Below are 15,579 nucleotides of genomic sequence, written 5' to 3' on the forward strand. Positions count from 1 at the left end.
TTCAAACATGCACAAAAAGTCAACTCCGCTAGCAAGTGACATATGTTTTGAAATATTTTTTATGTTTTCAAACTATTTCGTCTGTTTTTCGTGTTAATAAAATCCTTTTCTGCGTTTCTAAAAGCAAATTAAAAATACAAGTCAACATACCCAATATACACTGTAACCGTCAATCTTACTGGGAACGACCTGCCATTAAGCGACAGCCGACTCCGGTTAGTCTCACTTAGTTAGAGTCATTTCTTAAAAAATAAAATAAAACTACGTGTTAACATTACTGTATGCTCAACTGAACGTCAATTATTGACGTTAACGACAAATATCTACCTGTTATCCGTATGATACATGTGTTTCTAAACGAGGTTTGCTTAATTAAGCAAGGTTTTGCTTCCCTTTTCCCTATGTTAGGTAAAAGTTTGCCTGCTTTCCATACGATTAGGAGCAATTAAATGAAGTTTTCACTGCAACCTCTACAGACATGGGCAAACATCGACCCGCGGGCCAAATCCTGCCCTTTGCATTATCAATCTGACTCGCCTGATGCGGCCACAACCAAACTAAACCAAATTTTGATGTTTTAGTTAAAGAATAGCTCAAAGGATTTGTTGAGATTGCAATTAAATTTAGTTTTGTCACGAGGCTTACTGTTTTGTAACACTATAAATACTGTTCATAAAATGCCATTTTTACGTCACACTTACATGGCCCGCCAGTCTAGGTGGGAAAAATTGTTGTCCTCTGGTCCCAAAATCTTGCCCACCCCTGCATACGCAACTCAAACTACGCGGAAACACTCTCAAATTATCCAACCTACTGAACGTTAATTCCACAAATATCCACCTGCGTTCAGTTTAGCGTTCAAACACTTTAAAATAATCAATATTCTGGTATTAATAACATTAAACACCACTTAATAAAGATTTAAACTGTTACGTTATTCAAGGGCTCTTAATCCGATGTATACCCTTTCATCTGAATTAAATCCCCAAAAATCGGAAAATATTTGTTTATTTATTATAAATCAAGGATGGCCCGAACTTACCAACTCGATAAAGGCCATATTAAAAGGTTTAAGTCACCGTTACGTGTTGGCATACAATTACATAATGGGTGGGTCTCACCGGGGGCGTGTCAAGTGGGCGTGGCTATCTATTGCGTCATCAGCGTGATTTTTTGTGGTTATATTAGTTTTTTCTCACAACATGACGCTAAACGCTATATTTTTTATATGTGATGTTTAACCACTGGATGTGATATGAAAAAAAGAACTTTAGATTTTGAAGTACGTGGCTTTATTGAGTGTTTACTTTTTTTGCTCAAAACGAGGCGTTCTAAAGGGACGTGGTTCTACACTGCATCAATTGTATCAATTGTTTCACTTTATTTCTCAGAACAAGTTTGATGTACTAAGAGGCGTGGTATCCATTGCATGATATTTTTGGTTGATTCACTTTTTGCTCTGAACGCTACATTTTATCTACGTGATGTTCCATAATTTAATGTCTTATATAAGAGCGAACTTTTAGTCAATATTTTAGTTTTATTTGGAATTTCAGACAGCAAAATTTTTTTTTTCAAAACTGAAAATGTCCTTATTTTGTTGTATATTGATATATATTGCAAATTGAATCGCTCTTTACTCCAAGGCCAGGCCATTTTATAATCTTGAGAATTAGGTCGTGGCATGCTGGTGCTTGTTTGGGCAACAAGTAGATTACTCTTGCTATAGAAGGCGACATATTTTCCCTGATTGTTCGGGTTATTTCCGAAAATATTTAACAGTTTTGTTCTTTTTAGATCAGACCAGAACATGTCTCGACCTGTTAAAAGAAAGCCTGCAATCTCAATCGGCGCTTTTTCCAAAACATGAATCTAATAAACAGCGTAAAGAGGTACAATTTATTTGTCTTCCGAATTCGACATTGCCATTCCAATCCACTACATCGAAGATGAAGATTGAAACCTGAGAATTTTCACCACTTGAATATTTTGTTCAAAAATGAATAAGATTCTAAGCGCTAGATTGTTTAGTCAGTGCCATGTTTGGACCAAAAAATATTTGAACAAATGTTCAAATTCAAATCTTATTATTGTCTATCAACGCAGCCGACACGAACACATCCGGAAGTACTCCATACTAAATCAGTCTTTCAGATCTGAAGTGATGTTATGCGTGCGCCGATTACTTCCCCTACGTCACTATTCGATGACGTCACTTGTTTTTATTTTGAGAAAAACAGCTTTCGATTTCTGAATTTGGAAATAAAAACAACCGCCTAGTGCTGTTATTATGAAATACTGATGTCTGATAAGCGCGGTATACCAGACTTGTTTATTTAGTATTGCCGCAGTGTTTGCGAGGCTTGTGTCCCAGAGTCACCAGTTATCAAAGACTAAAAGTGACACGAGACTAGGACAGGCATTCTCGAATATATGATGATATTAGAATAGAATCGAATATTATTTTCGAATCGAATTGAATCTCGAATACTCGGAAGATATGTAGTTGTATTGACTGTTTTATTGTAATAGGTCCTTCAGACACATAAATTAGTGAGCGTTAAACATAAAGCGAGAAACACGTTTCATCAAGAACTCACTCGAAAGAAAAAAAATTGGCATGGACAAAAAAAATGAGAAATTTATCTCGACCTGCGGGCGGACAAAAACAACAAGATAGCGGCGATTCCAAATTTGCATTTGAACCGATTCCAATAATTTATTATTCGATTCGAAACACACAGTGCTACCTGAGACATCCGAATAGAATTAATCAAATTTGTAATTGATTAACCGCCAGTAAGACCCAACTCCGAGATAAGCTCGACTCGGAAAACTCGTGAATGCAGAATATAAGACATCTACTTCCGGGATAGGGACCATTAGGGCGAGGTTTTTCCAATTTTGGTGTTATGAAGCCCGCGAAGAGGTTGACTATTGTTTACAGAGACTCACAATAAATTATAAAAATAAAAACACGTTGTTACCCGCAGATTGATGTTTCTGAGTAAATTAAAATTAATTTATTTAATGACCTGGATATATTTGCTACTTGTAATGTCGTTATTGCTTCTTGGGACAGTTATAAAATTAGCCAAGTCAGTGTTTTAACAAGTAAACGAATACCTCGCGGAGCCCCTATAGGTTTCTCTGACAGAGCACTAGGTTTCTTTCACGTAGCACTTTGAGAATCTATGTATCAGAACCAAAAGAAAATTTATTTTAGAAAACGTTTACTTTTGAGTTGTTACATATGGAGTAATGTAATGAGAATGAAGGGGAGTAAAAGTTGGGCTTACCAAAACTTGCGACCTCCAACTGGCGGTACTAAATAGGTAGGTGTCGGCGTACTTTTTACTGAAGTTTGCTCAAAGCAAGATCACGAGACATTACCAAAATAGAGAGTACAGAAGGAATAATTGTAGGCTACCACTACAGAGCCACGACCTTTATATGACACAGGTCTCAGTATATAGAAGTTGACACGACATTGCAATTTATTTTATACAAGGCTGCTCACAACAACGCGAGCATTAATAGATAAATACCGGTTTTGGCTATTTTGATACCACATCGGTGGACTTATATTCGAGAATTATACCGAGCCATTACCACAGTAACAGTGTTACTTGTAAGTAGCAACTTATCACTCATATTTTAACTGAATAAATCTATTTTTTATATACAGCACTTTAAATCAAAACGCAACTTTGCAGATTCGCTATAGCGTACATTATGAATTTCTACAAGCTGATATTATTTTGCACATTCGTGTCGATAGGTCTATGCAATCCAATCTTGGAGCCACATATGCAATTTGTTGGAGTTGCCAAACTCAAAGATAATCGGGATGTAGGTTCGACTGAAAATGAAATCAACACAACGATACAGTCTGGGATTATACAAAAGAAAGAATATTTGATGGAATATGGATTCGAAGATAATATTGTAGTTGAACTAACGACAGGTCAGTTTTTGGCGGAAAAATAATTGCTTTTATATCTGTTCACATATAAAATCCATTTATATCTGAGGTATGTGTTGTCAACAATGTTAAGGCCGTAGCCAGGAGGTGGGGTGGTGTGTTGAGAGTCGGAACCTCTGAATTGGAATGTAAATGAAAAAAATTCTGTATTATACATTTCGTCACTTGAAACTTGCTTTTTATACCATGAAGACTCTTGAAAACCTACGTGTCCAGCATTCGATACCCGCTGGATGTTACGGTCTAACATTGATTTAGAAATTTCAAAATTTGGAAATAATTGGCTATGCCCCTGCCGGCGTTACTTGATGACGAAACCGAATTAATTAATTTATATACCTTGAGTTACTTAAAATTTATTTTACCAGAAATTACCTCAAAGTAAGAGACTTTCCGCGTGTGTGCTGTCAGCGAGTTTTTGAATTCGTATCGTATGCCTCTACTTGAGCAAAATAGATGCTTCTAAGTGTTTTACACTGTAATATTTCCCAATATTACAATTGAGTCACACTTCAATACCAAATGAAAAACGAATATAAAAAATTTAAGGGGCTCCCGAAGTATGCGAAACAAGATGGCGGACATCGGAAATTAATATGTGTACTAGGTTAGGGTTAGGCCATAATTTTAGGTATAAATACTACGGGAGGCGCTTGGCTAGTCTTCGAACTGATAATAGGACTAAAATGAGGAAAATTGGAAAAAAATTATCGCCTAACCCTAACCTGTTACCCATGTTACCTTCCGATGTCCGCCATCTTAGTTCGCATACTTCGGGAGCACCAAATTTAATATAAATTGGGATTAGTAAATGAAATTTTCAAGCGACCCTGTTTTGGGGTCTCGACTAGGGCTGTATTAATCGAATCGAACACTAAATTATTCGAATCGGTTCAGACGGAAATTTCGAATCGCCGCCATTTTGTTTTTTATTTGGACGCCACAGGTCGAGATAATTTCCTCAATTTTTTATATTGAAGCTATATTTTTATAATGCAATTCTGACATATGACTTTTTTCTTTCATGATGAAATTTCATGAGTTATTAATGAAACATGTTTCTTATTGTGTGTGAACGCTCTGCAAACTCTCTGAATGATAGATTCTATGCTTTCAGTAATTTATGTGCATGAAAGACTCATCAAAATAGAAAGACAAATACGATAGAATATCTTTCAAGTCATCTAGATTCGATTCGAAATCATATTCAATTCAATTCTGTAATCACTGGGTATTCGAAAATATCCAGCCTATAGGTTGGTAACGCTGAACTAGTTTATCGTTCATACAGTGAAGTGTGCATAAAACCAAAATACTTCAAAGTTTATATTTTTTATTACAGAGTCGCCATCTATACCGAAAAACCTGATCAAAGGCCTTGTGATAGGAGCTCCGATACTTGCGGCCTTGATTCTGGCGCCAATATTATTGTCCTACTCAAGGAAGCGGTGAGTTGGCTTACGTTGTTTTGCTACGAGGCGGACCGTTTTTATAAACCCTACTATTAATTATGCTCAAAGCTTCAGCCCTGCTTTACGTATAAAAAGGCGCTCACATGGATAAAAATATATAATGTTTTTTTGCTCTTGTCACTGCGGTTATTCTTTTGCCGTTTTGTCCGGTGTCTTTTGTTACTGCAAGGCTAAGCAATAACCATTTCGTGACAATTTTTGAATTAGTTGTATACATGAAAAAACTATTTTTTTCGTGGCCCAGTTAGATGTCGGAAGTTGGTTATATGGCCCGCCAACACAAAATGTTGCACACTTTTGCTTTACCCACCAGGCCACCGTCAGTTACGCAACTTTCTATTTTATTTGTATTTCAGACCTGGCATTGGGTACCACTTTCATTTAATAACATAACCAACCACATTACGACCGATTGAAAAGGTCATAATTGCCTTGGTACTAATTACAGGATTTGAATCGGTTCCATAAAATCAAAAGCTATAAAAAAATTTGCTTAATATTTGTCAGCTATTTTTACTTTCCCAGCTATTAAGGCTTCTGTGGGAATTTTCACAAAGTAATTATAAAAGCCGCAGCCTCCTGAACAAAAAAAGAAACTCGCGTAACGGCACGTCCACAACACGGCGCGCATTCGCGCATTCACGCCTTCCTTCCGCTCCGAACAAGGCCATGTATAAGCAGCCACAGATCTTTAACTATATGCCAGAATCTCATTTTTTAGGGGGTGGTTGACTTGAATCTTCGGTTAGCGATTTAGGTATAGGGTTTAAATGACACAGGGTGGCCATGGAACAACTTGCCGGCTGTGGCTTGTTTCACATTCCAAGTCCAAACCTACAGATTCCAGAACGATTAATAACTTTACTATATTAACTCGCGTTCTGGACTGGTACTCAACGCAGAGCAATGTTTCGCTATATATGATTAAGCTATCCTATCACTTTCCTATCACAACCTTTTTTTGGTTATGATGAGTAATTTTTAACGAACCCCGAATAGTATTGTTGAGAATTATTATGCCAGTGGAAACGCGCAGTCAAGTATGCATGTTCTTTCCTATTTGTACACCTAGCCGGAAATAGATTATGATTTCCTTTTCACTCCGCCTCATACATCCGGGATGGTACATAGGTTCAAATTCTGTGCAGGAAGAGAATGAAATTCCTATTCGATCTCTGATCGGTGGCAACTTCGTTCGTTATTCAAACCTATAAATCTGAAACGACTTTAATATCGTTTCATCGCAATTACGATAGGATAGAAATTAAATATTTTTCCCGGAGGGGAGTAAAGTCAATAAGACGGCTTAATCATAAGTGAAACCACGGCCTCTTGTTCGGTGAGCAGTCCATGTCGAGTATGGGATTAGTTAGCCAGTTATTCGTTTTCGGAAGCATGGACTTGATGGTGGAGGAAGACTCAATCAACTGGTGGTTACGCGAAGCACCCTACGGCGGCGAGGTGTCCAGCAATCCTCTCGCACATAACTATCCCTGCATGGGATTCAAACCTGCGAACTCGCGCAAGGTAATCAGAGGTGCGGAGGCGAGCGTATTCCTAACGTTTAGCACGATGCGCCGCCGATTTCGATTATTAAATTTAACTGATTGAAAAGTTCCATGCCAGACTTGAACTGGTAACTGGTCCGTCCCTATGTTTGATCTTATTAGCCTTCCTTTCCCCCGTGTTAAATATGAGCAATCCGATCTTCTTAAGGTGTGTTAAATCTGGCAACGTATATGATTCTTCAATTAATAATATTTTATCGTAAACCAAAAAGGTCATTATGGTTTCGTAAATCAGATAATTTGAATCGAATCCATGAGCTTAATAGCAGCCTATAAAACCACGTTCGTGTCGAAAGATTTTCATTTTATCAATCGACATCGCAAGAGATTGACGTGGCGATAGTGTCTAAAATATATTATGGTGTCCTGCTTGCCTATTTTCTTGAGTGCCCCCTCGTGCACTCCGCGCTGGATTTCGGGTTCAAACCTTAAAATCGGCAAACCTTAAAATTGTCAAAAACGGATAATTTGAGGCTTTGTACGATGTGGTGTGATGCGTAATTTTCTGTGTCTTTTTTTAATTTATAGTGTTTGGGTTTTTTTCTTGTTGGACATAAAATGGATGATGTATGGATTGTTTTCATGAAATGTTTGAATAAGTTTATTTCGACTACATAATCAGCAATAGACAATAAAATATTTGATAAAAACAAAATAAACTAAACTGATTATAGAATCGGGAAAGCAAACGAAACCTCAAGTAAGGTCAGGTTCTTAAGGTGTTTCTGACGCTTGAAAAGAAATTCGCGGTAAGTAATCTACCAATCGATCACACGTTTTAGTACTTAAATATGAATAATAAAGTTGTTAGGAAAATATTAATTTTATTTATTCTCAAATTCCCTATGTAGCCTGACAATTCACCCCAAATTATTTTGTTTTATTCTATAATTCAAGGCACACTTTCATGATACGGCATTCACTGCAGTTTTTGTAACATTTGGTTTGAGGTTTTACTTACATTGTAACGGCAATACCCGTCATTTGAGTCATTGCTCGCTTGTTTTTTTCAGACTTGCTGTACGACGTGTTGAAATGTTCCAGACCCCAGTGTCGTCTCGTCGTCAAAGAAGACGGAATCCTAGGTCACGCTCTCCTCAACGCTCATTGGATAATATAGCGGAATTCCAGATTGTTTCGGAACAAACCAGCGACGGAATTCCTCTTAAACACTTAAAGCACCACAGTGGGGAATCACCGAAAAAAGTTACTCCCATAAAACCGAATCTCAAACGAAGCAGAATGTTTGTCGAATCAGAACTTTTTGAACCCAGACTTTCCGAAGACTATCCGGTTATCCAAAAACCGGAGAAACGTGTCCGGATACCGAAACTGAGACCGGTTTCTGTGGATTTCTCCGGACTTGGTCACAACCAAAATAGCGTTGCCAGAATTTCCAAAAAGCAACGACACAGTGCTCATATAACCGTGACTCCGCCTAACCAATCAGAAATCAACACGTCAATTAGAATGACAGGGATAGCTAACATGTCATATGAAGATACCATTCCATCACGACCAGGTGAGAATCTAATTTTAGTCAAGTTACAGACAATGTTGATCTTTTTCTATCGTTGGCTGTATTGACATCGCAGATTTAAAACCCTAACCTAAAAAAAACCTAGTTAGGGTTAGAGGCGGCGATTGCCCTAGAAATTCAAATCTTCGAGTCATTCTTAACTCTAACCACAACTGGATAATTATTGGACACGTCAGTGTACATAACGATCATTTCGATATTATGTTGTTGTTCTTGTTAGTTTTCTTATCCTATGTCATGATGAAATCGCTTTTCTCTTCGAATACTGAACCAATTGCTTTGAAATTTTCAGTGGTTAAAGATTGATTTTTTTGCCAGGATGATATTACTTTTACTTATTTCAAAAATTTCTGTGGACTTCAAGAGATTCGTTTTTTATGTGTCAGAATAAAAAATAACGACACCTTGTGACGTGTCCATATATTTGAGCACAGCTGTCTTGTTACTAATTTTTTTATTTTAAAACGCGTGTTTTTCTCAAATCTTACATATTTGATTGAGTGGCGGAGTTTTTGTACAAAAGATACCTATTATATTTGTAATGACGTGAATATTTCTAGTTCGGCTTTGCGTACTCAATTTATTACACCCTGGCCAATGCTTTGGCCTTAGTGTTCATGTAACTCAGTTATCATAGTTATCAAATTGACTAATATATTTCAGGAAGCCGAAACAATATTGCAGACGAGACCGAGACTATTACGTCACAAAAGGAGTCGAAATCTGGCAGTCCAATTGTCATAACAAACCTGTATGACGCAACAATATTGAGCAGAAAAGTAGCGCGAAAGTAAGTAGAGTGTTATGTTCCCATACCAGAACCAATGACAAGGTTTTCTCAATGGCGATTCCATTTTATTCAAAATTGGCACATATTTGTAGAAGATAAATAGTTTAAACGTTTTTACTCGAGTTGTTGTTCAAGTACCGTATTTTACGGACTTGGAGGCGCACTTCAGATTTTTTTTTAAAAAAATTTTATTTTAATTTTTTTAGAAATGATCATGCGTACGAGACAATTGTCTGCAATCGTCGTGACCCGACCCCGGAAGTAATATACCGGAAGCAATCATTGAAACCTCCAACTATGATTCAAGTTGAAAGGAAATCGCAAAGCGAAGGTGAACTTGGGTTCAATCAAAGACTTCATTTTTTTACATTCACACCTCTTAAAAAGGAATTGCGCAACAAGCTAGCAGATTAAGCTACTGTTTGTATGGCAAACCAATCATTCTATATGAAGGAGGGTATTCAAATGGCGATTGGGATCATATATCCTTCTTTATTCCTAACCTGCTTCTCCCTTATGTGGTGATTGGGACCATATATCTATCGCTATTCCATACTTGCTGCACTCTATATGGAACACTATTTAATTGGTGATTGGGACCGTCCCCGTTCCTAACCTGCTGTCTATATGGCTGCCTAATATCTCTCTACAGAAGAGTTCATTCAAATGGCAATTGGGGCCATGCATCTATTTCAATTCCTAATCTGTTGTCTATATCAGGGCTACTCAACTGGCGGCCCGCGGTCCAAATCCTGACCTTCCGACCATAAAATTTGTATCGCTCTGCTTGTTTATTTTGGCAGCATAAGCTTCGTTTTATATTTTCAGATGATTTTGATACAATTTAAATACACAGCTATTACAGCTTGTCGTACTGGTACCGATGTGCGATATATCCATTCTTTTTCCTAACCTGCTGTCTTTATGGCATCCTAATAGACAGGGCAGTCATAACGTCCTTATTTCTAAAATTTCCCAGATGTCCTTATTTTTGGGTTCATATCCATGGCCTGCTAATAGATCACCCTGGAAGAGACTGTTTATGGCGAATGAGGGCATAAAGCCACTCCTATCCGATAATTAAACTTTACCTTAAACTGACTGTGGGCAGGTAATCTATCGAAAGGCTTAATTTGTCACATTATAAAGAATACTTATCGGCTTTCCTCTTACAAAGATATTAAATGTTTTAAAATTAAATTTTTAGATCTGACGATATTTCCTGCTAGATATTGTCGATTTCCCGGGAAAGAGAGACTACAACACCTCAATGAAGTAAACAATGTGGGAACACGGCCAAGTGACACTGAAGGAATAAACAAAGCTAATGATGTCACAAATGTAATTGCGTCATATGATGTCACAAACAACAAGGAATCAGCTGTGAAAACTAGACCTCAAAAGGTATTGTTTAATTCCTGCATACGATAAATTCCGATAAATATGACTTGAAGAAAAATGCTTTGATGCTTTGTATATGCATATTCCCAAAAGCATACAAGCCACATTTCCGTCTATAGAAAATTGCCACAATAAACTTCAAATATGACGTACCCGCTACTTCTATTTCTGTGTTAATTTTAAGCAACGGTAAGAAAACGACATATACCGACAGTATAAATCCGTACTTATATAATAATAAATTTATTAGTTATATGATTTTGATATGCAAGTGAAGTCGTTCGATGGCCACAGAAAATTTGTTCATAGGTCGTGATTGGCCCACAGGCCACAGTTTGACGACTACTGCCTTAAGAAGGTCAAATCTGTTTTCACTGGGTTTTCCAAAAATCTGACTTCCGCTTTCAACAAATATGTTGATGCCGGAAGTCTACAATGTGGTGACCCGTAACGCGTGACCTTATCAGGGCATACATCGATTACTTGTTTACTGGTTCAGTGTAAAGGAGCTTATTTATTGATAAAATGAACGGGCCAACATACTTTCTGTGGTGTTTTTCAAACTTTTTTCGGTACTCCCGTATTTTGTGTACCAGGTTAAGGTTAGGTCATAATTTTGTTCTGATTTTCTTTATTTTAGTTCCATTACGAGTTTGGAGACTGTCTGTTCTAGCCAAGTGAATATATCCTCTTTCCATAGGTTCCACTCTCTTTATACAACTTGATGTAAAGTGGGCGAATAAAATTAGTTACCTCCATATTGGTACACATACTCTGGAGCGACCTTTTATCATGACGACCCAACATGCGCTGCCAAATTTTTTCGCGACTCCTCAGAAACTAAATTAAAAATGAAGTAAGATTTCATAACACAGGAAATATTTCCTCTCAGTGCCTATTCGACTTTTAGTAGAAAGTTTCCTCGACTTTGCATTGTTTAAATTAAACGTACAGAAATATATCGTGCATTTTGGCTGTGGTGATTTTGTAATTACATAACTTCGGTGTTTTAGATTTGAAAGGATGCGCACTGGAGATACTCTATTACAGTGGTTCCCAACCATGGGCCTACAGTTGGTGGTGCCACAATGGCAGCCGCAAAACTGATTTTCCTTTTTCTGTGACTTATTTTTAATTAGAAATACTCTCCGTTCTTCCTTGTTACTTATCGATCTCTATAAGTATGTTGATATGTATTTGTTTGTCTGTTAGATGCACGCCATATCTCACGAAAGCGAGGTTGAATTCGCTCCAAATTGTGCATTCATCTTATCTCGGACCAGAAGCCTATTGCTTTTGGATGAATTATGTCGTATAATTAGCGAGTTATTGATTAATTGGCGATTGGACACACGGTGTCACTATAGAGTAAGAGCGGATGAGTCGAAACCGCAGTTTCTGTTTTGGGGGATCCCCTAACCTTCGATCGATAAGTCTTCGGTATTCTCGTTTCATTGCTTGAGAAGGTTATTTTACGGGGTTTTCACTTTGTGGAGCATGAATTGTTTTAATATAATGGCTTTTAAAATCTACCACTCAGAACAAAATACTATAAATACCACTGGAATAATAAACAAAGGGACCGTGAGCGCTAAAGCCTCTGAAGTGGACCACAAGGTATAACACCACTGATATAATATGTTATTCATCTATATTGATTTATTTGTTGCAGATACGGACAGATAAAGCATCGACAAAAACCTCGGCACTGCCATTTCCCAGCCCACATCAGAAAAACACTGAAATCCCAGACCCGTGGAGAAAAACCAAACTCAATTTTCGCCTAAATACAAACGCACTTTCAAGATCTGAGTCAGCAAAGGTTTCATCAAAGCAACCTCTCTCAAGATTGATTACCAGAACAGATTGTCAAGGGAAAAATGTTCATCCGCGAGATGATGCTGGAGAGACACAAAAAGCGACCAGATCGAGAAAGCGTCGTCAGAAAAGGAAAATTAAACAAAAGCGAAAGACGAGGGACGAAATCCGTCACAAATTACGTATGAGATTGCTTGGCGTGAACGGGATATCCGAATCCGGCACGACCGGGTCGTATAAATCGGATAATAACGAACAAATCTCGGGATATATTGGTAATAGGGTATATACAGATTTCATATCAGGGTCGACGGACACAAGTGGTGAGGGGAGTCAACCCGGATTGAAATTCTCGCGGCGTAGACTGCATTCATGCGGAGAATGGTGCTTAGCTAGACCAAGTGGAGTTCGATTAGCAGAGAGTACTCTATTGGAAGAAATATGGAGACATTTGAACGTCATTGCAGAGAGATCAAGATTATCAGAAGGTAAAATAATTTTGTGACAGAGAGTATTAAGATATTATATATTAAACTACGAATCCAGATATTTTGTACAAAGCCATCGTCAAAAGAATTCCCAACGATCAAAATGAGAAAATTAGCAATAATCCAGTTAGGATTAGGAATACCGATTGCGCTGGAAATCCACATTAAAAAAAAAATTCTAACCCTAATCTCAACTGGATAAATACAATTTTTTATTGGAAACCGTGGCCGGTGCTGTTCTCAAATATCACATTTTGCATTATAGGCGGGGACAAGCCCTTACGTGTTGTGTACTATCTACTTTGGATTCGTATGTGACCGTTGCCACAGGGTTGCTTGGACGAGATAGTATTAGAGTAGGGTGATAAACCTGTGAAACTTCCTTCGAAACAAAATGTTCTTGTTTTAATGTTCTTAAAGCCAGGTCATGCATATTCCTCAGGAGAGAGACTCATCCCTGAGCAAAGTCGCGGCGGGATACTCAATTTTTTTTTAAACTTTTTAGACTCATCGTCTTCCCGCCTCAGCCAATCACTGACAAGTAGCGATGATTCCTCAACCAATCAGCGGTCGAATCGCAGTCAAGGAGATACTGCAGAAGAATATGACGCAATCGATGATAGTGAAGTCATAGTCGATCGTTATGACGTACAAAATATGTCCGACAACGGATATTGTACATATGGACATGTGCCAGTGAGGCTACGATCTGGTGGCATACGCCTTCAGCCAGTGGGCGATCATATATTGATAGAACCTTCACATTCCGATAATTATATTCCACCAGGTTCCAATCAGCCTATTTCGTTATTGCAGTTGCCTAAATATGAGATGTGCGTAAAGACAGCGGTGGCAAACACAGCTAACTCTCCAAATTCTGAAATGAGGAAAGCACTACAAAGTCCTCCAGAAGCAGGGTTGCATATTCCACACAGCAAAAGAAATATCAATTCCGAGACGCAAAAAATAAAAATCGCAAATCGTAATAGTTACGTTAATGTTGACATTTTTGTTCCCACGGGTTACAATGACGTCACACATTCTTCTATCCTTGATTCAAATCTAGTAAAAGTGAATGACGTAAGCACTGACGTCATTGAAGTATCTGGAATCAATGTTCTTGATGAAATTCCCAATAACAGCAAACATGACAGCATAATACCAATATATGAAAGGCTAGAAGATTTTTCTTCTATTTCGTCATCATGCTCGTCATTGGTGACGTCATATCCAACTCTGTCTCCAATGGAAACCAAAATTCCGGAATCTTTACTGAGAAAAATATCACAAGAAACCGAAATGTGCGTGGAATCGAGCAATAAGGAGGAAAAGGCACAGTTCGAACCAAAGAAAGAGAACAAAGATGCAAATGGTCCTGGAAGGGTCAATGATACAAATGACCTTGAAAGGGACAATGCAACAAATGACCTTGAAATGGACAATTCAACGAATGACTATAAAATGAACAATGCAACAAATGACTTTGAAACGGTCAATGCTTCGAATGACCCTGAAATAGGAAATGCTACAAATGACCTAAAAATGGTCAACGCTACGAATGGCCTTAAAACGGTCAATGCTACAAATGACCTTAAAATGAAGAACGCAACAGATGACCTCGAAATGGTTAATGCTACAAATGACCTTGAATTGTCCAGAGCAACAAATGACCTTGAAACAATTAAAGCTAAAAATGATCTTGAAAATCACGTTGTTCCCAAACTCCCACCAAAGCTCTGCAGACTCAAATCTCAAATTGTCAACGAAACTGAACAAACTTCTATAAATCACACTGAAAATATCTTTCCAAATAACTCAAAGTCTTTAGCCCAAAATCCTAAGAGTAACAACAATCTGTCCGAAGAGACCAAATCTATTGACAAATACACCGTTGTCAAACCTAAAAGCAAGAGACAAAACACAAAAACTGGCAACCCTAATTTGTCTCCAGAGGAAAAACTTAAAGTGGCAAAAGAACAACCAAACAAGCGTAAAAACTATATTGTTGTATCTCCGTCTAAACTTTTAAGTAAGAGACGCACAGGAAAACGTAGCAATGAGCTCTACGTCACTAGTGACGTCATGTTATGATGGCATCGTCTTCAGTTTAAATTGTATTTATTACCTAATATTGGCTTTTTTATTTCTGTGCGTAATTTTATTTTTTAAACGCTTATTACTGAAAAAAAGAACATTTTGATGACGTTAATATTTGTGACGTAATATAATCATCAAAACAAAATTTTAGGTTGCAATTTGCAGCTATTTTAGTCTAAGACTACGGGCAGCTAAGTATTTTAATGGAATGTCTTTAACGCTTATTCCCGAACGAGACTGCAAGCAAGCAGCAACAAATATGTAAGCAAGTGGGTCTCAACCTTTTATGTCGAATGTCCCGCTGTTTATCATTCCAGTGCTATCTATAGTGTTATTTTGATTGGTATATTGCAAATCCAAAAAATCCTTCAAAATTTGTTTTTTGCGCTCAATATTTCCTCTCAAAAGAAACCATCCTTG

At 37.6% G+C, this 15,579-nt stretch overlaps 1 protein-coding gene across 1 annotated transcript; it reads left to right on the plus strand.

Moving 5' to 3' along the window:
- The first annotated feature begins 3,697 nt into the window (after positions 1-3,697).
- LOC144423869 (uncharacterized) lies at positions 3,698-15,542 on the plus strand. Its single transcript, XM_078113320.1, has 8 exons — positions 3,698-3,967; positions 5,328-5,433; positions 8,039-8,547; positions 9,229-9,355; positions 9,562-9,686; positions 10,563-10,759; positions 12,429-13,062; positions 13,568-15,542. The coding sequence occupies exons 1-8, from the start codon at positions 3,736-3,738 to the stop codon at positions 15,151-15,153; spliced, it is 3,516 nt and encodes a 1,171-aa protein (XP_077969446.1). The 5' UTR covers positions 3,698-3,735; the 3' UTR covers positions 15,154-15,542.
- Positions 15,543-15,579: the final 37 nt, after the last annotated feature.

The sequence above is a fragment of the Styela clava genome, chromosome 1 (genome assembly GCF_964204865.1).
Source record: "Styela clava chromosome 1, kaStyClav1.hap1.2, whole genome shotgun sequence".
Classification (NCBI taxonomy): domain Eukaryota; kingdom Metazoa; phylum Chordata; class Ascidiacea; order Stolidobranchia; family Styelidae; genus Styela; species Styela clava.